General features: G+C 40.0%; 2 protein-coding genes and 1 non-coding gene across 4 annotated transcripts; 2 read left to right on the top strand and 1 right to left on the bottom strand.

Annotated features, from left to right (window-relative positions):
* Window positions 1-1775: 1775 nt before the first annotated feature.
* Window positions 1776-8725, top strand: LOC107777905 (uncharacterized). Of its 2 annotated transcripts, XM_016598073.2 has the most exons (10): window positions 1779-2068; window positions 2672-2763; window positions 3174-3281; window positions 3391-3473; window positions 3618-3751; window positions 4232-4281; window positions 4398-4490; window positions 5908-5999; window positions 8074-8180; window positions 8349-8725. In XM_016598073.2, the coding sequence occupies exons 1-10, from the start codon at window positions 1862-1864 to the stop codon at window positions 8388-8390; spliced, it is 1008 nt and encodes a 335-aa protein (XP_016453559.1). In that variant the 5' UTR covers window positions 1779-1861; the 3' UTR covers window positions 8391-8725. The 2 variants fall into 2 exon arrangements, with proteins under 2 accessions (XP_016453561.1, XP_016453559.1); XM_016598075.2 differs by lacking the exon at window positions 4398-4490 and having other exon boundaries at window positions 1776-2068.
* A 6564-nt stretch (window positions 8726-15289) lies between these two features.
* Window positions 15290-15396, bottom strand: LOC142174979 (small nucleolar RNA R71). The gene has a single exon (XR_012704176.1). It is a non-coding gene; the product is annotated as a small nucleolar RNA R71 (small nucleolar RNA).
* Window positions 15371-19494, top strand: LOC142174299 (uncharacterized). Its single transcript, XM_075240083.1, has 6 exons — window positions 15371-15577; window positions 16062-16854; window positions 17191-17428; window positions 17937-18104; window positions 18390-18972; window positions 19102-19494. Exons 1-6 carry the CDS (start codon window positions 15371-15373, stop codon window positions 19492-19494), a joined length of 2382 nt encoding a protein of 793 aa, XP_075096184.1.
* Window positions 19495-27862: the final 8368 nt, after the last annotated feature.

The raw sequence follows: 27862 nt of genomic DNA, 5'->3' as shown, positions 1-27862 counted from the left end.
TGACACAAAAAGCGGGTATAGATGCAAATGCCCCGAAAATTTCACATTAGAACAATTTAGCTCCATACTTTTCAATTTTATAGCCCATATTTTAATTTACAACCAACTAGCCCAAAAATAATAGGCTAAGATTCAACATCCAACTCAAATAGATTCTCAAAATTACTATTTAATTTTTTTAAAAAATTCCTCAAGCTTTTAAATTAATTTTCGAATCAGTAACTGTGATTCAAATATTAATTCAACAAACCAAATTCATTTGGGTGGTGAAAATTAGATTTTTAACAAGCTTAAATATGTAGGTTTAAATTCCGATTTGATTTTGTGAGAAATTTGGAGTGGGTGTTATTTAGACTTGTTAGAAATAGTATAAGGAGGTTGTATATAAAATTTGAAGTCATTTAATGGAGATTTAGACTGGTTTTGAACGAGAATTGCAACTGAAAATCGTGGAAGAAGTTCGTCTACAAACGCTTGTATAAAGGTGTATAAAAGTGTATAAGGTGTGTTTCTACACTCATATACACTATTATACAATATTATACAAAAAACAGACTTCGTCTTCTTCTTTGCGTCTTTTCTGAAATTTAACTCAAATCTTGCTCAAATCTATTTCAAATCACTTCAAAATTAAAAATTGAACTTCTTTTGATATTTTCAATCAAATGGAACAACACCCAATCCAAACAACTAACAAATTCAAAAAAATCCATTTTCAAAAGCAAAGCTTTGAATGGTCCTCAATGGTGGACTTCTACTCTTCAATTTTCTTACATTGCAAGCAGGTGACACAAGAGGAGAACAGAAAATACATGACCCTTGAAGCATATGTAAAAGATGTGAGAAGAAGAGAGAGTGAAAGCAATGGTGGTAAGAACAAAGAATTAACTACATAGCTTTTAGAAGCAATGATTGTAAGAACACAAATTTTGAATTTGCAAGTGCTTTCAAAATATTTACAATGTGAGCTAGGTGGGGTAAACTTAAAAACATATGCCATTTTTTATTATGGTGTGAAGTCATATGTATTTTCTTGTAATTCTTTATTAGAAGATTATATAACTAAAACAAAATTAACATGAGCATAATGAAAATAAAATCAGATTTCAGTCAATAAATCTTGCAACAAATAAATTAGATGGTTCAATCAAAATAAATTCTTGGCTTGACTACATTATGGATGACTTGAATTCAACACCGTTATTAGTTGGTAAGACAGAAGTAATCTAATCTTGGATTAATTACCGTGCTCGCAAATAGCAAGTTATAAAATGTAATACAGTGACTTTTAATTGATATTATTGAAGATTAATTGAAAGATAGTATAAGAAACCTAAATATTGTTTAGGATTTAGTATTTGTTAGTCCAATTGACCTCTTCGCGAGGTTATTAATAAATTATCAAACTTTAGATTAAATTATATACATTGAAAATATAAAATAAAAATGTATAACTTTAACTTGTGAGTTGTGAATACTGAATAGCAAATTAATTACATGTAATTGCTTAATAAGTAATCTAATGCTGTAATTTTTTTTAAAAATTTAAAGTTATCTTATTTCAGCATAAGCCTTAAATCACGGAACTACGAGATTCTACATCAATTTTAATTAGTCAAAAGTTGGTCAATTAATAATTCGAATTATATTAATGGCTGGAAAAAAGAATCAAAAGAGGCTACATGGAAATAGGAATGATGGAAACATCACAAGAAGTAAACACTATTTCAGTATTAGTCCTTCATTCGACTTTCATTTACATTTCACCCCCTAAACTTCTCAAAAACCACAGGTCCACAATCCTTAGCCCCTTATCTCCACCAAACTCGTTCTCGTCGAAGCATCTTTGAACTTCTTAACAATGGCTAACACTTTATGTATAACTCTCACTCAATCTACTTGTCCCACTTTACCAAAGCTTTATTCATCAAAATCCATTCTTCAGAAATCAAATAGAATCTCTCTTACCCCATTTCTCAAATTTCAAGATTCAGCTCCTACTCAATCTTCCACCAGAGGGTTCACTACTATATGCTTTTCTCGTCCCAGAAATGGTCCTGATTATAAAGTAAGTTAATTATATTATCAGCAAGATTGACCACTACTCTTTTTGCTTTTATTAAATGGTACTTCCTGTCCAATTTTACGTACCACACTTTTCTTTTTAATTTATCCCCAAAAGAATAACACCTTGTCGGAACAATTCAATTTATAGTCATATGTCTTGTTTTAGACCGCACGTTTCAAAATTTTTTTAATTAAACTTTGTGTCTAGTCAAACGGTACATGAGAAGGTCATATAGCAAAAACTAGTTTGCTATCAAGGCATATTATTTATTGATGATTTTGTGGTATATCTTGATTGTGATGTTGAATTAATAAAAAAGGCATCCTGGTGCACTAAGCTCCCGTTATGCGCGGGATTTAAGGAAGGGTCGGACCACAAGGGTCTATTCTATGCATCTTTACCCTGCATTTCTGCAAGAGACTGTTTACCCGACTCGAACCTGTGACCTCCTGGTTATGTATTAGGTGGAAGTAATTGTGCTATGCCGAAAGTAGTGTTGTGGAATCTTGAAATTGAAAATGATAAATTTGAATGCTTTTAGAAAGAGCTTCTAAGATTTTTTTTTTCTTTGAGTAATTCTTGTGTTGTTTCTCTTCCCTACAGGGAAGTGGACCTGACTGGCCAATTTTGAGACGCTGGAATGTGCCATGGAATTGGCAAACTGTCTCACTTTCTTCGCTTGCGTGTGGATTGAGGTGTTATTTAGTTACCTCACTAAGTTTTCAAATATGTCTGATCAATGAAGTGTAATCTTATTGTGATTAGTAAAAAAAACAATTTTTTTGTAACGGGATACTCCCTCCTGTCCCATTTTATATGGTGGTTTTTTATTGTGCACATAATTAAGAAAGAAAGAAAGACTTTTGAAACTTGTGGTTTAAAACAAATCGTAGACATTTGTGTGGCTATAAAACATCATATTAAGGTAAAATGGGTGAAATGCAACGTTTTATTGGTTTAACTTGCTGTAAATGGAAGTTTTTTTCTTCTAGTTTGTCTAAAGTATCTTTATAAGCTGATGTTCTGTTTTGTCGTGGAAATATACTGGGCAACTAGCAACCAAGTATTGATCTTGGGAGGAAAAAGCTAACTAATATTCAGGCAGTTTTGTTTTGACAGGACTAATAGAGACAGCATCAATACCATATGTAGGACTCGATGTAGATGAATTGAGCTTGGATGAGAAGGCTGAAATTTTGTTCGCCGATCAAGCGTATGGATACTGATTCTTTTAGCACCGTTTGTTCATCCGGATTAAATAACTTCACATTTTGTCCATCCTCCAAGATTCTGATCATTTGTATACTTTTTTTGTTTTTCAGTATAACAACTGCAGTTGTGCTAATAGTCCTTTATACTCTCACCAAGTCATCTCAACCGCTCCCTGATGACATATATCGTTATGGTAATGAGTGTTTTTCAAGTGATTGACGAATTCATTTGTCTGTAGCTTTATGTAGTCAGGAAACTGGATAGAAGGCTGAGTCATAGTTTCCTCTAGTCTTAATTTGTTGCAGCAACTGGTTGATTTACGTTTGTCTATTTCCAGATTTGAAGGAACCTTTCAATCTCCAGAGAGGATGGCTTTTGTGGGCTGGAATTGGTTTAGTGGGAGCAATAGGTGCCATTGCTTTAACAGGAGTGGCAATGTCCACTTTCAACGGTGAGACGCCACCAAGAGAGGTTAGAATTGAACTAACAGTTCATCCAATCTTTTGAATTGAGAATGCCATTCTTTCTACAACCTTCAAAAGCAAATAATAAAATTGGGGTCAGAAAGAAGGATTTCTTTTAGGATCTGAGGAAATGGGTGAAATAGCTTTACTTTACCCATTGAGCGATATCCTGAGCTAGAGGACAATAATTGAGGAGCATATATGAAAATAAAGGACATAGTTTTTCAAATATATTCACATTATGGATGAGGACAATTACTCAAGAAGCATATCATAGGTTAGTTGCACACTAGCTTTTTCATGCAAAATTGTGTTGGGTTAGGCTTATCATTAAATTGGCTACATTGTGGTGATTAATGTAACAGAAAACTATGTGACTAAACTGCTATTGTTGTTTCAGCTCGTGTACATTAACGCGCATTAAAGTTCATTGTTCTCCCTGTGATGTGGTTTTTTTCCTCATTTAATTCCTTAAAACTTGTTACAGACTGATGCTCTTGCCCGATTACTCCCACTGATAGGCTCCTCAAGTATCAGGTATTTCCAAATATCTCTATTATCAATAGGCCACTGCTTTAATATTGATGGCTTTGCTGCCACTTAAAACTTTTGTAAGATATACAATAGAGTAATGAATTCTCTTCTATGTGTAGCACTGTTTCTCTGCTAGGCATTACTGGCGTGCTTGCTCCAATTCTTGAGGAGACTGTGTTTAGAGGATTTTTTATGGTCTCTCTGACCAAGTGGTATAATTCCTTCTACGCAACTTCGATTACAAATTACTACCGCTTCATATTTGGTGTGAGAACTGGCACTAGTGGTGGCAAAATGGTTAAAAGAAAACAATTATCCACCCATATTATTCGTTAAAAAATGGGCTGCATAATGAACTTTATAAAAACGGGTCAAATATGGATAATAACCATATTATCCACTTAGAAAATGGATAACTAATAGGCTTAACTTTTACATTTGTAAAGCCTCAAATTGGGGTTCCTCAAGTCTGGGAGACTAGGAATTCTCCCAAAAGTGATCATATTTAAGAAGCCATGGATAATATATCCGTCGGTTAATCTGTTTTTTATCCGTATTATATATGGGTCGGATCGAATAATTTATTTGTTTTTGTATTACCCGTTTTCGACCCTCCCATATCCTGACCCGACCGCCCGTTTTGCCACCCCTAACTGGCACTATTAAGTGACTATGTGAATCTTCTGGACTTTGTTGAGAAACTTGAAAAGGGAGGCATAAAAAGTTTTGAAAACCCAATAAACATGTAAAGATTATACTTTCACCAGTTGATCCACTTCTTTTTATATGTTATCTTTACCCAATCCAGGAATTTCTTTCTACGGATTCTGCTACCTGCATTGCTCTATGCATGCCAAGTGTGAACCCTCTTAATTTGAAAGTACTTCTGGGCTTGGTCAATTGATCCTTCAATATTATGCTTATGAACTACAATGTTATCTCTTGTGCAGTCTGTTTTGGATGTTCTGTAATAAAATTTGGTTTTCAAGGGAATGAGACTGAAAGAAAGTGGGCACAATTAGAATGGAATAGCTAGCAAAATGTTAACGAGGGTTAAATAGGAAGTGAGTAAGAACCCTCAGGGGTTGGCCTGGTGGCAATTGACTTGAGCCTTGGGGTTTGCTCCCTTTCAAGGTCTCAAGTTCGAAACCCACTGGGTGCAAACAATTTCTGAGGGCCATCGGACTGGGTAAAAACCTGAATTAACCGTGGTGCACTTGCGGGAAACTCCTTGCCGAGGGCTTGTGCACCCCCGGGAATAGTCGGGGCTCGAAGAGACTCGGACACCCGGTGCAAATCAAAAAAAAAAAAAAAAAGGAAGTGAGTAAGAGTTATGCTAGCAAAGACCATACCTAGAAGAATCAAGAAAGGTTGTCAAACATTAATTGAGTTGTGAGTCGTGATAGACTAGTCGCTCTTGCCTGGATTCTGTTCATGAGCCAAAGAGAAAACACAATTACAAATATAAAAGGAAATCTCTGGATAAAAGATAAAGACACCAATAGAAGAAAGCCGTGATTAGCCATCTATAACTTTATCACTTGTGGGTGATTCATAAATACATCATGTTTAATGAGGACATATGACCTGATACTCTATTCTCTCATGCTTATCAATTTCTCGTTGCAGGTTACCTACACCACTCGCAGCGGTTATTAGTGGGGCTGTATTTGCTCTTGCACATCTCACTCCTGGACAATTTCCTCAGCTGTTTGTTCTTGGTATTACTTCCATATCCTTTGATATAAATGACACCGAACGATAGAAGGGTAAAAACAGAAATTACAAAAAGAAATACTAACATAAATGGTTTTTACTTCTGGAAGTTCTAGAAAGTGAAAATTAGTTCAAAAAAGAATTGTTTATACTGCATAAGACAGGATCAGCGACTTTCTATGGTTTTTATGCTAATATTTTATTCATTTTTAGTAGAATGAAATGGGTCCGATTAGAGCAGAATGGATGTAGAGCCCGGCCCTTGGGTAAAAGTCTAGCCACTTTTATGGTTGATGTTTTAAACTCAGCTACCGTTTCATAATTGTTTGAAGTTTAGCCACTTTTTAACAAGGAAATAAAAGTTTGATAAAATTATCCCTAGCTAAAACACTGAAAAATGCCAGCACAGCGTGCTGGAGTTTGAAACTAAACTATAACGCATTGTACTGAAGTTTCTCCATGTTTTAGCTAAGGGTATTTTGTTCAAATTTTATTTTCACAATAATAAAATAAACATATCACGAATCACGGGTGCATTTCATGTAGCGTGGCTTGCGGTGTGTCCCAAAACGGTAAGTGTACGACAATCGTAACTTGTTTAAGAAATAATTCCATACATCCTAAAAGCGTTTAAAATAATTAAAAGCGCTTATAAAGGTAAAATGCACAATAGGTTTAAAACATGTAGTAAATCAGATAATTAGACCAATTATTAATAGTTTAAGCGACCGTGCGGAACTAGGAAATGCCTAACACCTTCTCTCGGGTTAACAAAATTCCTTATCCATAATTTTTGGTTCGTAGACTTTAAATAAAGTCAAATTTCCTCGATTTGGAATTTAAAATAAACCGATGACTTGGGACACCATAATTTATTCCAAGTGGCGACTCTGAAGAAATTGAATAAAATAATCTCATTTCGATTATTATCACTTTAATTGAAAAAACTCCCTTATATCCCCTCTCGGGTGGTAAAAAGGAGGTGTGACAATGAGGACGGTCTGGGCCAACTTTGAACTGCCTCTATCTTATTTGGATCCACTTGAATCCTCTCACTGGATACCAAGTTCCCCAAGAACGTCACTGAACTAAGCCAAAACTCACACTTGTAGAATTTGGCATAAAGCTTCTCTTCCCTCAACCGCTGCAACAGGATCCTCAAATATTAGGCATGCTCGTCCTGGCTATGAAGAGCCGTGGTCAAGGCATTCTTGAGCTTCTGAAAGCTCTCCTCACACTCATCCGACCACCTGAAATGAGCACCCTTTTGGGTCAATTTGGTCAAGGGCGATGCAATAGACGAGAAACCCTCTATAAAGCGATGATAATAACCAACAAAACCAAGAAAGCTCTGAATCTCTGTAGCTGAGGATAGTCTGGACCAACTCTGAACCGCCTCTATCTTCTTTGGATCCACCTGAATCCCCTCACTGGACACGACGTGCCCCAAGAACGCCACTGAACTAAGGCAAAACTCATAATTGGAGAACTTGGCATAAAGCTTCTCATCCATCAACCGCTGTAACACGATCCTCAAATGGTGGACATGCCCCTCCACCATGATATCATCAATGAATACTATAACGAACGAGTCGTGATAAGGCTGAAATACACTATTCATCAGGTGCATGAATGTTGCAGGGGCGCTGGTTAGCCCAAAAGACATCACAACGAACTCATAATGACCATAGCGGGACCTGAATGGTGTCTTTAAAATATTCTAGTCCTGAATCTTCAACCAGTGATACCTAGACTCAAATCAATCTTAGAGAACACTCTCGCTCTCTGAAGCTGGTCAAAGAGATCATCAACATGCGGTAAAAATTATCTATTTTTTCGCTCCCTGAAGCTGGTCAAAGAGATCATCAACATGCGGTAAAAATTATCTATTTTTTAACTACATTTCAAATGGTGGCTAAATATTAAAAAGTGGCCATCCCACGCCATTTTAAAGCCGACCCTTTTACTAGTTTTGGATTTTGGCATAGTTGATTGATTCATTAATTGATTTTACCTGTTCTTATCACTACATATATATATTTTCTGCTGAATCTGACTTGAAAAATGACGTGCATTCAGGGACTGCTCTGGGATTTTCTTATGCTCAAACGCGGAACCTCCTAACTCCCATCACAATTCATGCTTTCTGGAACTCTGGTGTTATTTTGCTTCTGACCTTCCTTCAGGTACTTTGTGAAGTCATTTAAAGCATGGCTAACGTAGGATTACCATCTGGCAATATCTGTTGTCATGTTGCTTTCTATCTATGAATATGTTAGCGTCTTGAATAACTTCAAAGTTGTTTGACCAATAATTAAGTCTGATTTCTTCCTCTTAAATTCTTTTCTATGTAGCTCCAAGGGTATGATATCAAGGAAATAATACAAGCAACTTGACCGAGACATGGTAATTCTCCGGACAAATGCTAACTGGAGCTTGTATTTAATGGGAGAAGTTATTATCTTTTGTCCGATGCCGAGTTGTTTAATTTATTGGTAGAGCTATTAATGCTCTTTCTTCATGGAAAGCAGGCAGGGGGAAGGATCCAAGAAGGAAGCCTCTGTTAATTTCTCAATAATATCTAATATACTACTATTTGTAGGTTTTGAGTGCACAGTTTTCTTTAATACTGTATATCCTAGTGTACAAGTTAGTCGGGATCAATCTTCCATATCCATTGTGCTTCGAACGTTGTAGGCATATAAATTTTATTAAAATTAAATCCATAAAATAATTTGGACTATATTTTAAATTCAAGATATATTGGTCCAACTAAATATTATGGGCTAATATAACTGAATTGATTATATAAGTTTAATACATATGAGTTAAATAAATAAGTCTTAATTCATTGGGCTAAAGTGATGAGCCCAGTTCATTAAGCCTAAAATGTCATCTTACTAGAGGCCCAGTTTGGTGCCACGTGTCAAATGACGTGGTGCGCCAAGTCCAACAAAAGAACTAATAGGATTATGCCACGTGTCAAAATGACAAGGCATGCCAAGTCACACTAAAAGGTTAATGAAATCGCGCCACGTGTGCAAGTGACATGTTCTGGTCAATCATATGTGGCCATGTCATATTTCAATTTGATTGGTCGGAAAGAGTTTGTTTTTATCATAACTCCTCCCTTCCACAACTATAAATAGAGATCTTCATAAGCCAGAAAAGAGGACCAGAAGTTATAACAAGAAGCAAGAGAGAGCTCAAGGATCAAACGCCGCAAATTTCTCTACAAGTTTCAAGCTTCAAGCAACCAAGTTCAAGTTTAAGAAATCAAGTTCAAGCTCAAGAACGAAGAACGAATCAATGTCAAGTTCAAGCAATCAAGCTCAAGCTCAAGAACAAGATCATCGTTCGTGGAAACAAATATAGATTCAAGATCAAGCTCAAAGGCCCTTGAATTTATTTACTATTGAAAAGAAGAATCAGAGGATCCATAGAGATTGTAACACTCAAATATTTGAAATAAAATAATACGATTGTTGCGATATTTTTCGGTATTGATTTTATTTTCTTGACGCAAATTTATTGTCTACAAATTCTGGCACGCCTAGTTGGACGATCTCTACCTCTCATCTCAATTTTTCAATCACCAAAGTCCAAGAACATTGAAATGGCTTCAAAGAAAATTAACTTCGGTTCAATTTCCACCAAGGCTGCTAACTCCAAGTTCTATGCTGATGTGGAAAGCATCCTCGGTGTTACCTTTAAAAGCTTCGGACCAGTTACGAGGAGCAAAGCGAGCTCTTTAGAACAACAAGCACCCCAAGTGTCGTCCGCATCAACACCTGTTTTCGGATCTTCACCCTCAAAAGGAGCAGGATCTTCCACAAACGCACCTGAAGGAAGAAGCGATGTTGCTGAAAAGATCAAGAAAACTCTTGCTCTGCTTGACCTCTCTAGATCCAAGCACTCTACTATGAAGGAAGATGATGATGCTTCAAGTGATGGATCCTCCCTACTTACACTACATAGGGTGAGCCAATCAAGGATCAATCTGTGTGAGATTCATGCTACTCTCCGTTGTCCACGACGATCATGCAAGTCATGGTGACAAACACTTCATTTATGGAGGAGCAGTTGGCAAACTTGACGGAAGCAATTGTTGGCTTGACCAAATGCATGCAAAATCAAGAGGCTAGAATTGACAAACTAACAGACAGGGTGAGAATCTTGATGGAAGAAGAATCCACCCATGCACCCGGCAAGCTCCCAGAAGTTCTAGAGAGTGACTCTCCCCCAAGACAAGTAGCATCCACTAAGGCTATCCCTGTCTCATCTGAAAGGATGATTCCAATCGATCAACTGAAGGAGTTCATTGAAGGAACCATTAAAAACAAATATAAAGTTGCCGCTAAATCCTCCCTTACATATGCAAAGCCGTACACTGCAAGGGTCGATATGTTGAAGATGCATGCTGGCTATCAACCTCCAAAGTTTCAATAGTTTGATGGTAAAGGTAACCCAAAGCAATATGTGGGGCACTTCGTGGAGACGTGCAACAATGCTGGGACTTATGGAGATTACCTCGTCAAGAAGTTTGTCCGCTCGCTAAAAGGAAATGCTTTTGACTGGTACATAGACCTCGAGGCTGGATCTATCGATAGCTGGGATCAACTAGAGCAAGAGTTCCTCAATCGCTTTTATAGTATGAGACGTACTGTGAGTATGATAGAACTTACAAATACTCGTCAACGAAAGTGGGAACCAGTTATCGACTTTATCTATTGTTGGAGGAATGCAAGCCTCAACTGCAAAGACATGCTTAGTGAAGCTTCAGGCATAGAGATGTGCATCTAAGGCATGCATTGGGGATTGCGATACATCTTGCAAGGTATCAAGCCTGACACATTTGAAGAACTTGCAACTCGTGCCCATGACATGGAATTGAGCATGGCCTCCGCTGGAAATGAAAGGCTGCCCATCTATGAACCTTGCAAAGGGAATGACAAGCAATAAGTTAGGAAGTGGGGCAAGTTCGTACCCAAATCTGAAAGCAAAGAAGCTATGAATGTCAACACGTCACCTGTGAAGTTCATGACGAAGGTGAGAAAGAAGCAGAGTATGAAATCCACTTCTTTTCAAGATAAGCCAAGTGGAAAGTTGACTCTAAAAGAAATGCAAGAGAAAGAGTACCCATTTCTGAATTCTGATGTTCCAGCCATTTTCGAAGAACTCCTAGAGTTAAATCTTATTGAGCTTCCGGAGATGAAGCGACCAAATGAAGCTGGGAAAACAAATGACCAAAATTACTGCAAATATCACTGACTTGTAAGCCACCCTCTGGAGAAATGCTTTGTCTTCAAGGACAAAGTCATGGAATTGGCTCGCGAAAAGGAGATCGTGCTTGAAGATGAGAAAGCAAGCGCAAACCAAGTCTCTATCACCTTTGGATCATTCAGTCCGGATGAATTATGTGGTTTTAAAGAAAGTAAAGATGAAGAATTACTGGAGAGCGACAAAGCTGAAGTCAATCAACCTGATGATGATGAAGGTTGGACATTGGTGACTCGCCGTAGGCACCACAAAAGGAGCCCACGAAAAGAATCAGTAGAACAACCAACAAGGAAAATGATGGTGAAAAGACCAAGGAGATGGAATCCAGTTAAATATTTGAAGAAAGTAAAAGTGGAGGTGCACCATCCTCAAAAGCCACGACATCTAGTGACCTCGGAGGAGTTCTTACCAAGTTGGTTCCGCACGAAGATTTCCCATGAGGGCATTGATGTCTCTTGTTGCCATGCTGACAAAGGGGAAGAAAAGAGTGATGACCTACTGTTGGCACCATCTTCGGAAAAGCTCATCGAGTCCACTCCTCAAGAATTTAATGCTTGTGAGGAAAAGGTCACGTTCACAAATGACGATCTTTTACTAAGTGACACTCCTCATAACCGCCCATTGTACCTGGTTGGTTATATGCGCGATGAAAGGGTAAATAGAATTTTGGTTGATGGAGGATCCTCAGTGAACATTTTGCCAATCCACATTGTGAAAGAACTTGGTATTTCCATGAACGAACTCTCAGAAAGTCGGGTGATGATCCAAGGATTCAACCAAGGGGGGAAAAGAGCCATAGGCGCGATTAGGCTGGAAATCACCATTGAAGATATGCAATCAAGTGCATGGCTACATGTGATCGATGCAAAGACTTCATACAACGTCTTGCTTGGAAGGCCTTGGATACATGAGAACAAAGTGGTTCCATCTACCTACCATCAATGTTTGAATACTACGAGGGTGAAGTTGAGAAGAAGATAGTTGCTGATGATGAGCCATTCACCGAGGCTGAGTCACACTTCGCCGATGCAAAGTTTTACTTGAAAAACCGCATTGTGCAGGAGCTAAACATCGATGATGTCATAAAAAGCAAAAATGACGAGCCCACAACTAAAAGAGTCGAAGTGACTACTGGTCGAGTCAAAGATGTTACCGAGGAGGTACAACCCAACATGAATAAATCTTATAGAGGGGGTATTGCGTCTTATGGCAAGAAAGTGAGTCATGTGCTCCAATATGTCCCTAAAAGGAAGAAAGACGAGGGTGAATCATCTAATCTCCAAACTAACATGCCAAAGGAGTTGACTCTTCTAGTAAAACGAATTGAGGCAGTAAAGTTGTCCTCGAAGCCGCTTGCAGGTTTTGTAGCCCAAAATCGTTTGCAGAATGTGGCACTCCCTACAAAGTGAACGGATAAAGGTTTTGACCTTAACGCTTACAAGCTATTTGCAAAATCTGGATACAATCCCAATGAGCCATCAAATTTAGGGAAGCTACCATCAGAAGCTTCAACGAGGCAACCACGTGAAGGTTTGGGATACAAGCAACCGTCACTAGTGCGCATCTCCATAAGAAGGTCGAGTAGCAATTATATCACTGTTGAAGACGAATCTTCCGCTTCCAACAAGCCTTCTGTGTTTGATCGACTTGGAAAATCACATGTGAGGACCTCCGTGTTTGAAAAATTGGGTCCATTAAAGAAGGGTAACAAGTTCTAGAGAAATTTTCAAAGCATAAGAACACCCGCTTCGCCTAAAATCCAGAAGATCTCTAAGGATTTCCAAAGTTTGGTTCCTTCTAGAATGAGGCGACAAACAAAACTTGTGGCTTCATGTAAAAAAGTACTGAAGGTAAAGCCATATACTGTGGTCTACACTAAGGAGCGTGACGAATATGAAGAAAGTGCGGGTTCTTCGTATCATGTTACTGTACAAGGCGATAATGGTGTTCCATCTTCAATGAAGGATAATGCAGGGTGGTGGATTGCTTGAGGACTAGCAAAGATTTAAGTGTGGGGTGTTGATATTAGGCTAGATTTATGTCATTTGAAGATTGTTTTGCCCCAGCTTGATTATGTTTCAATGCTCTAATATAATTAAATGATGAAAAATGAGCTCTAAATTGTGTTGCAGGAATGAGGAGCTTGTATGAGGCCTTAAAGCTGTGATTGGAGCTACATTGAAGCAAGAAAGATCCCTAGGAGCTGAGTAAGCGAGAAGACGAGAAAAAGAATCGACCAAATGAAGGACTGGACTAGCGCTCCCACTAGCGCGACCGCGCTAGCCCAGATGGTCGAGGCAGAATGGTAGGCTACTAGCGCGGCCATTAGCGCGCCCACGTGCGCGGCTGCGCTAGCCCAGTTCTGGAAAATAATTCTCAGGGGTAAATTTGGAAGTCTGAGGGCAAATTAACTTAACCTATAGAAGGTCAAGCTCGCCCAAAGGGGGGTGCGCAGCTTTTGATAGCCGAGAGCAAGAAAAGGAAAGGCAAGAGGCAAGGAGGAGTATTCTACGTCAAGTTCTTCTCTTCTTCCTTTTGTTTTTATGATTTGTAATGAATTTGATTATTGTGATGAACATCATTGTTATAAGTAGCTAACTCTTTTAATCTAAGGTTTTTGGGTGAACCCATTGTGGATGAACTTGTTGTTATATTAATATAGTTTTGAGTTGGTTGTTAATCTCTATTTGTTCAACTACGTTTTGATTTTGGTTAGTTGAAAGGATCCTCAATTAGCCATTCCTATTTGTTATGTATCTGCTTGAGAGAGAGTGCATATTTAGGTAATTTTTTGAACAACATCACTCCCGGAGTATAGGCGAGAGTCATAACCGAGGGTTTAGAGGTTGGAGTAGAGATAACGATACCTCGGGTGCGATCTAAGTGAGCTGTAATGCGAATCTAGCTAGCGTAGCTTGAGAGAGTGCGTCTAGTAAATTATCATAATTACTTGAGAGAGAGTTATGATAGCTGGAGAGTTCATGATCGATAAAGGCAACTAAATCGAAGCTATAAGAAACATACAACTAAGGAATTCAACAACGGGGGAAACCATTACCTTAGACCTTTATTCCAATTGTCACCAACTGCGTGTTAGTTAATCTTCGTTTATTAATTCTGTTAGCTGTAGTTGTGACCATAACACCACTTGTTATTCACAAAGTTTGAGAAGGTTGACTAATAAGAATTTAGTACTTTAAAGGCTTATCTTGATACGTTAATTCCTTGTGGGATTCGACTCGGGGCATAATACTCCGGATTATATTTGCAACGCCCGCTTAGTCTTTTAGTAGACACAGTTGAGCGTGATCAAATTTTTGCGCCGTTGCCGGGGAATTAATGGTATTATCAATTACCATTGAAAGAAGTACAAAAATTCTTAATGTAATTAGTTTTCTCTATACCCAATTTTTACATTGAAATTTTTAAAGTTTGTCGACTTGGTTGCACAGGTGCATGCCTAGAAACTCATCGAGAACTGGTGAAGTATTTGAAGCATTATCAGATCCCGAGAAAGTTTTCAAGGCCTTGAACCGGGCCAACCGGAAAAACAAACAACAACAAACAACTGACCCATTAGAAACAATAATGGGAGATCACGAAGAACACCCAACTGTACCAATAGCTCCAATGGCACCTGTTGTGCCCGAGGCGGCTCTCTATGACTGGGCACAACCCACAGCTGAAAATCTGGCCACCTCAATTTTAGTCCCGCAGATACAAGCTGAATTATTCCAAATCACGAATAACATGTTGCATTTGTTGCAAAACAAGGGACTATTTTCGGGGTCACAAGTCGAAGATCCTCAACAACACTTGAATTTTTTTTGTCAATCTACAAAACCCAAAGGCAACCCAATGTAACTCCGGAAGCAATCAAATTGCTATTATTCCCATTTTCAGTGACAGGAGCTGCCCAGACATGGTTAAACTCACTCCCCATAAATTCCATAACAACTTGGGAGGAGTTAGTCAGGCAATTCGTGAACAAGTTCCACCCCCCAACAAAACCGCGCAACAGATTGATGATATTTTGAGTTTTAAACAGAGACCAACGGAAACATTGCATAAAACATGTGAGCGTTTTAAAGGGATGATGGTCATATGTCCGCACCATGGCATTCCAGATTTGATGTTGGGACAACGGTTCTACATAGGATTGTCAGATAGCGTGAAAAACATTATTGATGCTTCAGCTGATGGAGCATTTTTGAGTAAAACATGGAGAGAAGGTCAAGGTCCGCTTGACAAAATGGCGCAGAATTTGGGATGGATAACCAGAAATGCACCTATAACTCCAGTGGTGAACTCAGTGCCTCTAGATCCGTCCAATTCAATGGCTGAAAATATGGCCACCTTATTGACACAGATGAGTATACTCACCAAAAATGTGGAAGAGTCAGGGCAAAAACAGTAGGTACATATTGTAGATACTACTAATAGGGGCTTGTGCACATCTTGCATTAGTCAGCCAATTGGTAACTCAGTGGAATGCAGAACACGATCATCAGCACTACCCTAAACATATGAATTATGTGTCTAATTATGGAGGTTAGAGACAGGGTGGTCAGAGTTGGGGTCAGCAGAATCAGCAGTACAGGTCATCCCTATCACAGTTCAACAGTGGGAATATGGGAGGTATGAGACCCCCCAATAATATAGCACCTTACCCAAGGCCACAGGGATATAGTAATCAGAATCAACAGCAGGGGTATCACCCTCCTCAGCAGCAGTATAATGGAAGGTAGGAAGATGGGTTTGCTAGACTTGAAGCAATGATGCAATAGGTTATTGGGTCTAATGCAAAGATTAGTGAGAGAGTAGATGCATATGATTCAGCGATCAAGAATATTGAAATGCAGATGGGCCAAATTTCGATGTCTCCAAACAATCGCCCTCATGGAACACTACCTGCAGATACCCAGGTAAATCCAAAAGATCAAGTCCCGAAGCAGCTGATGGCGGTGAGCCTACGTAATGGCAGAGATTTGGATGTCGAGCAGGAAAGGGCTCGAGAAGCCAGGGAGGCTGAGACACTCATATCAATGCCCATTGAGTTGGATGAATCAACGAAACTAATAGAGGTGACAGTCCAGCCTGCCCAGGAAGAAAGTAGCATTCAAATGGAGACCGAGAAAGAAGCTGAGATAACACAGAAACCAGTGGTTGATGTGACCGCTGATAAAGATCGATCCCAAATGATTGGGAAGAAGAGACCTCCTGCACCCTTCCCTCAGAGGCTAGCTAAGTACCAAAAGGAGGAGCAATACAAGAAGTTCTTGGAGATGCTAAAACAAATCCAGGTAAATATTCCCTTAATTGATGCTTTGAAAGAGATGCCTGAGTATGCAAAAATGATGAAGGACTTAATGTACCGAAAATTTGATTTCCAAGATTTGGCCACAGTTACTCTTACTCAAACCTGTAGTGCAGTGGTGACTAGACTAATTGCGGAAAAGCTGTCTGACCCAGGGAGCTTTACAATCCCATGCACTATTGGTGATTTTGCCTTTGCTAAAGCACTGTGTGATCTAGGGGCCAGCATTAATCTTATGCCCCTAGCAATTTATAAGAGGCTGGGTATTGGAAGAGCTAGACCCACCTCTATGTTGTTGCAGCTGGCTGACAGGACGGTAAAACGATCCTCTGGTATTCTGGATGATGTGTAGATTCAGGTAGGGAAATTTGTGTTCCCTGCATATTTTGTAATCATAGACTGTAAAGTGGATGAAGAGATTCCCATAATTTTGGGAAGACCATTCCTGGCCACGGGTAGAGCTTTAATTGATTGTGAAACTGGGGAGTTAAAGATGAGGTTGAACGATGAAGAGATAACATTCAACGTGCAGAAATCTATGAGGCGACCAAGTGAATTCGACAATTGCTCTCTTATTGATGTCGTGGATGTAATCGTAGAGACCGATGATGAACTGCTGACTATTGAAGACCCCCTCACTGCGTGTCTAATGAATTTAGATGAGGTAAAGGGAGAAGAACTGGCTGGATGGGTGATGGCATTAGAGGGTAGAGGGTTATGGGATAGAAATCTTGAATTTGAGCCCTTACACTTGGGAAACAGAGAAACTCCTCCAGCCAAACCATCAATCGAAGAACCACCAAAGCTGGAGTTAAAACCATTGCCAGCCCATCTCAGGTATGAGTTTCTTGGACCTGACTCCACATTACCTGTTATTATCTCATCTAGTTTGTTAGATGTGCAGGCTCAACAACTTTTGCAGGTACTCAAGGAGTGTAAAACTGCCATTGGATGGACCATAATATGAAGGAAGTAGTGAAGAAAGAAGTGATCAAGTGGTTAGATGAGGGAATCATTTTCCCAATTTCTGACAGTAGCTGGGTTAGCCCAGTTCAATGTGTACCTAAAAAGGGTGGCATGACGGTAGTTAAGAATGATAACAACGAATTGATCTCTACAAGAACCGTCACAGGCTGGAGAATTTGCATGGATTATAGAAAGCTAAATCTAGCCACCCGGAAGAATCACTTCCCACTACCTTTCATTGATCAGATGTTAGATAGATTGGTAGGGAGGTCACACTTCTGTTTCTAGATGGATACTCGGGGTACAAACAGATTTCTATTGCCCCGGAGGATAGGGAAAAGACTTCATTCACTTGCCCTTACAGAGTGTTTGCCTTCAGGAGAATGCCATTTGGCCTTTGTAATGCACCTGCAACATTCCAACGGTGCATGATGGACATTTTTACAGATATGGTGGAGGACATTATGAAGGTCTTCATGGATGACTTCTCAGTGGTGGGAAATTCGTTCGATGAATGCCTAGTAAATTTAACCCGTGTACTGAAGAGGTGCATCAAGACGAATCTAGTGTTGAATTAGGAGAAGTGCCATTTTATGGCACAAGAAGGAATCGTCTTGGGGCACTTAGTGTCGAGTAAAGGGATTGAGGTGGACAGAGCCAAAGTCGACGTGATAGAAAAACTTCCACCTCCCACATCAGTCAAGGCTATTCGTAGCTTCCTGGGACACGCCGGCTTCTACCGATGATTCATCAAGGACTTTTCCAAGATCGCCAATCCCCTCTGTAAGTTGCTCGAAAAAGATAACCCATTTGTATTTTCTGATGATTGCAGGGTGGCTTTTGAGGAACTAAAGAAGCGGCTAGTCACAACACCGATTATAGTTGCTCCCGCCTGGGAGCAACCGTTTGAACTCATGTGTGATGCTAGTGACTACGCTGTGGGAGACGTGTTGGGACAACACAAGGATAAGGTAATGCACCCTATTTACTACACAAGTAGGACGCTGAGTGGTGCTCAGCTGAATTACACGGTAACTGAAAAAGAAATGTTGGCTGTTGTGTTCACCTTTGATAAGTTCAGGTCTTACTTGATCGGGTCGAAGGTGATCGTGTACACAGATCATGCAGCCATTCGGTATTTAGTTGATAAAAAAGAGTCCAAGCCGTACCTAATTTGTTGGGTGCTGCCTCTGCAAGAGTTTGACTTGGAGATTTGTGACTGTAAGGGCACGGAGAACCAAGTCGCTGATCATTTGTCACGCCTTGAAGGTGCTGAAAATGCAACTGAGTCTGAGGATATTCTGGAAACCTTTATAGACGAGCAGCTGCTAGCCACAAGTGTGGAAAATATGCCATGGTATGCTGATATTGCAAACTATTTGGCCTGCGGCATTGAACCATATGAACTCTCCTATGTTCAAAAGAAACAATTTTATCGTGACTGCCGAAACTACTACTGGGATGAACCGCATTTGTTTAAAATTTGCATTGATAACATGATCCGAAGATGCGTCCCCGAGATAGAACAATGTTTTGTTTTGTAGGCTTGTCACGCGTCACCATATGGAGGACATTTTGGAGGAGTTCGAACAACAGCAAAGGTGTTAGAGGACGGGTTCTACTGGCCAACAATCTTTAAGGATGCTCACCAATGGGTAAAGGGATGCAACGAATGCCAAAGAACGGGCAACATATCTCGTAGACACGAGATGCCAATGAATCCAATTCAGCAAGTTGAGGTGTTCTATGTCTGGGGAATTGATTTCATGGGTCCCTTCGTCAGTTCTTACGGCAATAAGTACATACTTGTTGCGGTAGATTATGTATCCAAATGGGTGGAAGTTGCAGCATTCCCCACCAATGATTCGAGAGTGGTGGGTGGGGTTCTTGAAGAGGAATATATTCACCCGATTCGGGATTCCGAGAGCCATCATTAGTGACGGGGCACGCACTTTTGCAATCGTGTCTTTGAGAAGTTGCTGGCTAAATATGACGTGCACCACAAGGTGGTGACCCTGTATCACCCTCAAACAAGTGGGCAGGTAGAGGTCTCAAACTGTGAGATCAAGAGTGTGCTTACTAAAACTGTAAACGCCACAAGAACTGATTGGGCAAAAAAGCTTAACGATGCACTCTGGGCCTATAGGACCGCATTCAAAACACCATTGGTATGTCACCGTACAAGTTGGTATTTGGGAAGGCCTGTCACCTGCCTGTGGAGCTAGAACATCGAGCTTGGTGGGCACTAAACCAATTGAACATGAACCCTGATGAGGCTGGAGAAAATTGACTGACAAAGTTGCATGAGTTGGAGGAATTCAGATATCACACCGTTGAAAGCACGAGACTCTACAAGGAAAGAATGAAGAGGCTGCATGACAAACACATTGTGGACAGAAATTTCAAACCCGGAGACAAGATATTATTGTACAATTCAAGGTTGAGATTATTTCCTGGTAAGCTTAAGTCCCGATGGTTTGGGCCGTTCAGGGTGACCGAAGTGTTCCCGTATGGGGCTGTGGAGATAACCAGTGAAGATAGCACTAACACCTTCAAGGTTAATGGACAACGACTCAAACTGCATGTGGGGATGGATAAAACGAAAGAGTTATCTGTCATACTTCTTGTTGAACCACAAAGGTCGAGCGAGCCTTAAATGCGCTTGATCTACGTCGTGCCATGACGTTAACTAAGGCGCTGGTCGGGAGGCAACCCGACGGTAGTAGTAGTGGTTAATTGTGAGTTTTTGAAAATGCTAACCAATGCAGGTGATAATGGGCGGGTGATAAGGCAATCGAAAATGGAAAAATCAGGTGAAAAGTGTAAAAATATTTCGAAGTCCAGTAGCGCGACCGTGCTCAGGAACGCGCTACTGGCGCAATCGTGCTCCTGAACGTGCTAATTTGGCAAAACTTTCTGCCTTGGCCGCGCTAGACTAGCACGATCACGCATTTGGCCGCTCTACGAACGCGCGATTTAAGCCCTTATAACTGACAATTTTTCACCTATTCTAATTTTTTTTATGAATCAATTTCCTCTTTTTCTTTAGTCTAAATTCCCTCCCCCCTCATCTAATAAGCCACATCTAACAAACCCTCCCCCTACCAAACCACACGCCCTAAAAACTTCAGAAACCCTCCCCAATCTCTCACAACTCAATTTCTTTTCTTCTTCAGCTCCCCTCTTCCAGAAAATTTTCATCTCTTTCAAGTTTCTCTAAGTCTCCAACAACATTCCCCTTTAACCCTCTTCTCTACTCCTCACTCTCACTACAGGTATGTTACTCTTGTTTCAATTTTCTTTCTTTGTTTTCACATAATCTCTGCAGATTTTTGTGTGTTTAAGTGTGCTTTCTTTTATATAGTTAATTTTTTTATTTGTTTGTTAGTAGTAGATTTGGTAATAATTATTGTAGTATTTGTGGCTGGTGCGAATTGTAGAGTGTTGTTTTACTTGAATTGTGACCTTTGGAAGATTTGGTAGTGGGTTCATGTTGTAAATTGCTTTGAATGGGTTGTGAGTGCCTAATGCCCACAAGATGTTTTTGAAAAGGCCTCAATGAGTGTAATTATGTAATTGTGACCACGTATTCATGTGAAGTCTGAGTAACCGCAGTGCGTCACAATTTCTGGTATTGGGAGGTACTTATTTGTTCCCGTTTTTCAGGTACCATGGCTCCATCGAAGAAACGCCGCACCACCGGTCCATCGTCTAGCAGACAAGCCAGCTCATCCAGCACACGTGGTGCTGCCCCTGAACGCCCTTTTGATAATAACAAATTTGTCTCGGCTAAAGCCCAGGATCGCTTTGCTGAGAAGGTTTCTAAAAAGCCAATTCCTGAGAGGGGTATTGACGTCCAATCGCTCCAGCAAAATTGCCCTCACATGTACGATGAGCTGATGAGACGGGGGCTACAAACATTCATTAATGAGCCCGGTAAGGGTAATGTAATGGTTGTGAGGGAATTTTACGCCAACGCGCCTGAGCATGACAATGGCATCGTCACAGTATGACGAAAAGCGGTGAATGCCTCTGTTGAGGCGATAAGGACGACATACCAGCTACCCCCTTATGTGATTGATTATGATGACTTTTATGAGTATGGCCGTAACTCAACACAGGAAAAGTGGCAGCGATTCTTTGAAATAATCTGTGCACCGGGGAAAGATGTGGTTTGGATGCAATATGGTGAGAAGTTCCACTCCTCCGCACTCACCTTTGAAGCAAAATGCTGGTTGTATCTCATCAACAACCGTTTGATTCCATCCTACAATACTATAGAGGTAAATGGGCCTAGAGCTGCTTTGATTTGGCGCTTCGTCAATGGACACAACTTCGGCGTGGCTAAAGTAATACATGACGAGATGTTCATCTGCAGCTGAATAAAAAGGTATGGATTCTTCTTCCCTTCTTTAATAACTCAGCTTTGCAGGGATGCTCGAGTGCCCGAAAATTTAGCTGCGGATGGGCTCGTAAAAAAGGACCGCAAGTTCCAAGCGGACAAAGTAACCACGGGTAAGGAGCCAGCAGCAGCAGAGGAAGAGATCAGTGGTAGCTGTGATGACTCAGATGATGAGGATGAAGAAGCGGAGACTGTGAGGGACGAACCCCAGGCCCCAGAGCACGCTGTAGAAGCTGCAGTACTATCTAGGGCATCCATATCTTCACATCCGCGCAGGAGAACCCGCATGACCAATTTGGAACAAGAGATGGCTGGGTTACGTACTTCAATCACAGATGTAGGTGCCCGTGTTGAGGTGGTGGCTGACAGGAAGGTGAAGTCTGAAAAGAAGTTCTTGGGCTGGTTGAGAGCTTTGGGACGCGCGTGCAATGTGAACCCAGACACCATCTCCGACCAGGAGTGAGCCTTCAGGGAAGTACCTCTACCTCAATGTTCTTTAATTTTTAAAGCCACGGGGATATGTCTTCAGTATATGTGTGGGGTGGGGATACTTCATTGTATATATGTAATTGTAACCTTTGACTAGTTTGGTTTTGTTTTGTTTTGATTGTTTTGTTTGTTTAGCTTTGATTGCTTTGGTGTTAAGTAAGAGTTAATTAGTTTAAAGTAGGTAAGTAGCTTGGACTAAGTCGAACAAAAAAAATGAAAATGAAGACTCTTCCTGATGACGGATCCTTTAGATAATTTTCTTGAGGGAAGTTAGTATAAAAAAAATACAAAAAAGATTTTTTATTTTCTTTTTTGGTAGAGTAGTAACTCCCCCTTGATTTTTCTTTGGGCCACGGTTCTTTTTCAAGGGTTTAGCTTGAACCGGGTATAGGTAGTTTTTATTTATTTTGTTTTCTTTTTAGGTTTTAAATTAGGATTAATGGGCTGACGAGCTGAATTCGAAAAGAAAAGCCTCTAGCATTATTACACCTGAACACAATAGACACTAGAGTGTAATGCTTATTCTCAGTAGTTGATTCTTGCTAAAGTACCTTAAATTGTATATTTGTCACTAACTTGAATACTCAAAAGAGAGTGTCTTGATAAGCGAATCTTGAATGATTCATGTGCCATATGTGTGAGTTTTACTGTATTCCATGATTCATATTTGATGCCTAGAACTTGCCCTATGTGTTTGCAATGCGAAATAGTAGTATCATTCAGTCTTAGAAGTGATATAGGCAATTCCTTGTTGAGCCAGACTTATAAAGTAAACCCACCTAACTGCAATATATCTTAGTTAACCCCGTTGAGCCTATAAGCTTATTTCTTTGGCAACCATATTGCAAACCTTACCCAATTGTTTGAATAGCCTGCTGTTTGAACCCTCTTTCCTCACATAAGCACTTGAATGGTATTGAGAATTATGCAAAGGCAAAAGTGTGGGGTGGGGTTTGGTTTTTGAGTGGAACCATTGAAATCGAAAAAAAAAGGTGTAGAATTTTGTCGCATAAAAAATGAAGCAACACACAAAAAAAAGAGAGAATAATATAGTGGTTGAGAAGTGTTTTTTTGCTATAATTTCCCCTAATGGATGGGGTTGTTGTAAATAAAAGAACGGTGGTGAAATGTTTGGTTGACAGAAGTATGGTTTTGAATGTTAATGTAATTGTACTAAAAAGTGCTTAGGGAGGTTAGTCACTATATCAATATATCCTACCCGTCCCTTAGCCTACATTACAACCAAGTGAAGTCCTATTGATCTTAGACTGAGTGGCTCAATTAGTAGAGTAGTACACTACGGGCAAGCTTATGGTTCATCTTTGTGACATGTGAATGTTCTTTTTTTTAGAGTGAGTGAATTTCATCTATCTAAGTTCCTAATTGTTCTAAATATCATTATATGTGGAACTACTCTCTTGTGTGAATGTGAGGGCATGTGATTCATGAAGGAAAGGCAAGTCTTGACTTCTGTGTAGAGTAGCTTGAGAAAGTATGAATATTGCACAACACGTGAGAGTCAACTTTTGAGACTAAGATTGTTCACTACTAGGTGTAACTCATGTGATTTGTTCTTGGTGTGATGTTTTAGGGAAGAATGCTTAGTGAAGGAACCTCTATAAAGGGTGGTGGATTGCTCGAGGACTAGCAAAGATTTAAGTGTGGGTGTTGATATTAGGCTAGATTTATGTCATTTGATGATTGTTTTGCCCTAGCTTGATTATGTTTCAACGCTCTAATATAATTAAATAATGAAAAATGAGCTCTAAATTGTGTTGCAGGAATGAGGAGCTTGTATGAGGCCTTAAAGCTGTGATTGGAGCTACATTGAAGCAAGAAAGACCCCTAGGAGCTGAGTAAGCGAGAAGACGAGAAAAAGAATCGACCAAATGAAGGACTGGACTAGCGCGTCCACTAGCGCGACCGCTCTAGACCAGATGGTTGAGGCAGAATGGTAGGCTACTAGCGCGGCCATTAGCGCGCCCATGTGCGCGGCTGCGCTAGCCCAGTTCTGGAAAATAATTCTCAGGGGAAAATTTGGAAGTCTGGGGGAAAATTCACTTAATCTATAGAAGGTCAAGCTCGCCCAAAGGGGGGGTGTGCAGCTTTTGATAGCTGAGAGCAAGAAAAGGAAAGGCAAGAGGCAAGGAGGAGTATTCTACATCAAGTTCTTCTCTTCTTCCTTTTGTTTTTATGATTTACAATGAATTTGTTTATTGTGATGAACATCATTGTTATGAGTAGCTAACTCTTTTAATCTAAGGTTTTGGGTGAACCCGTTGTGGATGAACTTGTTGTTATATTAATATAGTTTTGAGTTGGTTGTTAATCTCTATTTGTTCAACTACGTTTTGATTTTGGTTAGTTGAAAGGATCCTCAATTAGCTATTCCTATTTATTATGTATCTGCTTGAGAGAGAGTGCATATTTAGGTAATTGTTAGAACAACATCACTCCCGGAGAATAGGCGAGAGTCATAATCGAGGGTTTAGAGGTTGGAGTAAAGATAACGATACCTCGGGTGCGATCTAAGTGAGCTGTAATGCGAATCTAGCTAGCGTAGCTTGAGAGAGTGCGTCTAGTAAATTATCATAATTACTTGAGAGAGAGTTATGATAGCTGGAGAGTTCATGATCGATAGAGGCAACTAAATTGAAGCTATAAGAAACATACAACTAAGGAATTCAACAACGGGGGAAACCATTACCTTAGACCTTTATTCCAATTGTCTACAATTGCGTGTTAGTTAATCTTCGTTTATTGATTCTGTTAGCTGTAGTAGTGACCATAATACCACTTGTTATTCACAAAGTTTGAAAAGGTTGACTAATAAGAATTTAGTACTTTAACGACTTCTCTTGATATGTTAATTCCTTGTGGGATTCGGCTCGGGGCATAATACCCCTGATTATATTTGCAATGCCCGCTTAGTCCTTTAATAGATATAGTTGAGCGTGATCAACCTTTAAGAAGATGAAGATGTGAAAGATGCTCCACCTGAACTTGAAGAAGGAGTGAAGGCGACAGTTGATGCCTTAGAAGAAGTTAACCTTGGCACCGATGAGGAACCAAGACCCACCTACCTAAGTGCTTTACTAGAAGCTGATGAAGAGAGCACTTATATTGAGTTACTTAAGGAGTTCAAGGATGTCTTCGCTTGGAGTTACAAAAGAGATGCATGGCTTGGACCCGAAAGTAGCAGTCCATCACCTTGCAGTCAAAAATGGTGCTCGCCCTGTTAAACAAGCTCAAAGGTGTTTTAGGCCGGACTTGGTTCCCTTGATTGAAACCGAAGTTAACAAACTCATCGAAGCTAACTTTATTCGTAAGATTAAATACCCAACATGGGTTTCAAGTATTGTCCCTGTAAGGAAGAAAAATGGCCAGATTTGAGTGTGCGTTGACTTTAGGGATCTTAACAATGCATGTCCGAAAGATGAGTTCCCACTTCCCATTACAGAACTGATGATTGATGCTACTACTGGGTACGAGGCAATGTCATTTATGAACGATTTATCAAGCTATAACCAAATTCGCATGGCACTAAAAAATGAAGAGCTTAATGCATTCCGTATCCCCAAGGGTATTTATTGCTACAAGGTAATGCCTTTTGGCTTGAAAAATGCTGGTGCTACTTATCAAAGGGCTATGCAGAATATTTTTGACGATCTTCTCTACAAGAATGTCGAACGCTATGTTGAAGACTTGGTGGTAAAATCAAGAGAGAAGGCTGACCACTTGAAAGACTTGCGAATGGTGTTTGAGTTGCTCCGGAAGTACCAACTTAGGATGAACCCATTGAAATGTGCCTTTGCAGTTACTTCCGGAAATTTCCTTGGTTTCATTGTTCGACATCGAGGGATTGAAATTGATCAAGTCACAGTAGATGCAATCTTGAAAATGTCTGACCCTCGGGACATTCACGAATTGAAAAGTCTTCAGGGAAAGTTAGCGTACCTTAGGAGATTCATCTCAAACCTAGCTGGTATGTGCAAACCATTTAGTCGCCTTATGAAGAAAGGTGTCCTTTTGTAATGGGACCAAGCGTGTAACAATGCCTTTGAGAGCATTAAATCCTACTTGATGAAGCCTCATGTTCTAGCAGCCCCAATACTTGGAAAGCCGCTGATACTATACATTTTAGCACAAGAAAGGTCTATTGGAGCACTATTGGCCCAAGAAAATAGTGAAGGGAAAGAAAACTCCCTTTACTACTTGAGCAGGATGATGACACCAAATGAGCTGAATTATTCGCCAATTGAAAAGTTATGTTTGGCGCTAGCCTTCTCAATCCAAAAGTTGAAGCACTACTTTCAAGCTCATGTCGTTCGTTTGGTTTCTAGAGCAAATCCCATCAAGTTCGTGATGTCAAAACCTGTCCTTAGTGATCGACTAGTAAGGTGGTACCTCCAGTTTCAACAATTTGAAATCGTGTACATCCTTCAAAATGCTATAAAAGGACAAGCGTTAGCGGACTTCTTGGCAGATCACCCTATACCTGATGATTGAGAGCTAACTGACGAACTACCAGATGAGGATGCCATGGTCATCGAAGTTTAGCCTCTATGGAAGATGTACTTTGATGGTGCTTCACATCGCGGAGGAGCTGGTGCTGGTGTAGTATTTGTCACTTCTCAAGGTGAAGTTTTGCCCTACTCTTTTACGTTGACGCAACTTTGCTCTAACAACGTTGCTGAGTATCAAGTACTAATAATTAGGCTCAAAATGGCTATCGAAATGAAGCGGTTGCAATTGCAAGTCTTTGGTGACTCTCAGTTAGTGGTCAATCAACTTTTAGGTAGTTACGAGATCAAGAAGCCTGAGCTACGCCCATATCACGATTACGCTAAAACGTTAATGGGGTGGCTCCGTGATGTGACTATTCAACATGTGCCAAGGAAAAAAATAAGAAGGTGGATGCTTTAGCTGCTCTAGCTTCATCTTTAACCCTGCCTGATCAAGCGCAAGTTACTGACTGCCAAAAATGGGTAGTACCGCTGCCAAATGATGCTGAAGGTAAAGAAAATGAACTCAAGCATCTTGTCACTATTTCTAAAGTCGAGAACGAAGAATGGAGACAACCCATTATCGACTACTTGTGCTATGGGATACTTCCAAGAAAATCCACACGCCAACACATACGACTCCTTATTTACTCGTTTATGGAGTTGGAGCCGTCTTGCCACTTGAGCGTCAAATACCTTCGTTACGACTGACTATTCAAGAAGGGATCACTGATGAAGAAAATGCTCGACTTCGATTAGCAGAGTTGGAGGCTCTTGATGAGAAGAGGTTGGAAGCTCAACAGAGTCTTGAATGTTATCAAGCTCGATTATTTCGTGCCTTCAATAAAAGAGTTCGTCCGAGATCATTTCAAGTAGGAGATCAAGTCCTTGACATACGAAGACCCATAA

Source organism: Nicotiana tabacum, chromosome 20 (genome assembly GCF_000715075.1).
Source record: "Nicotiana tabacum cultivar K326 chromosome 20, ASM71507v2, whole genome shotgun sequence".
In the NCBI taxonomy this organism is placed as follows: Eukaryota; Viridiplantae; Streptophyta; class Magnoliopsida; order Solanales; family Solanaceae; genus Nicotiana; species Nicotiana tabacum.
This window is presented reverse-complemented; position numbering and strand designations above follow the sequence as displayed.

Excerpts from the sequence above, each read along its gene's own strand:
- LOC142174299 (XM_075240083.1), top strand. The coding sequence starts at position 15,371 with ATGGTCATATGTCCGCACCATGGCATTCCAGATTTGATGTTGGGACAA. Across the intron at positions 18,105-18,389 it reads TTAACCCGTGTACTGAAGAG|GGTGGCTTTTGAGGAACTAA; the intron begins GTGCATCAAGAC and ends TGATGATTGCAG. Across the intron at positions 18,973-19,101 it reads AACCATATGAACTCTCCTAT|GCTTGTCACGCGTCACCATA; the intron begins GTTCAAAAGAAA and ends TTTGTTTTGTAG.
- LOC107777905 (XM_016598073.2), top strand. The coding sequence starts at position 1,862 with ATGGCTAACACTTTATGTATAACTCTCACTCAATCTACTTGTCCCACT. Across the intron at positions 3,282-3,390 it reads ATTTTGTTCGCCGATCAAGC|TATAACAACTGCAGTTGTGC; the intron begins GTATGGATACTG and ends TTTGTTTTTCAG. Across the intron at positions 3,752-4,231 it reads GTGAGACGCCACCAAGAGAG|ACTGATGCTCTTGCCCGATT; the intron begins GTTAGAATTGAA and ends AACTTGTTACAG.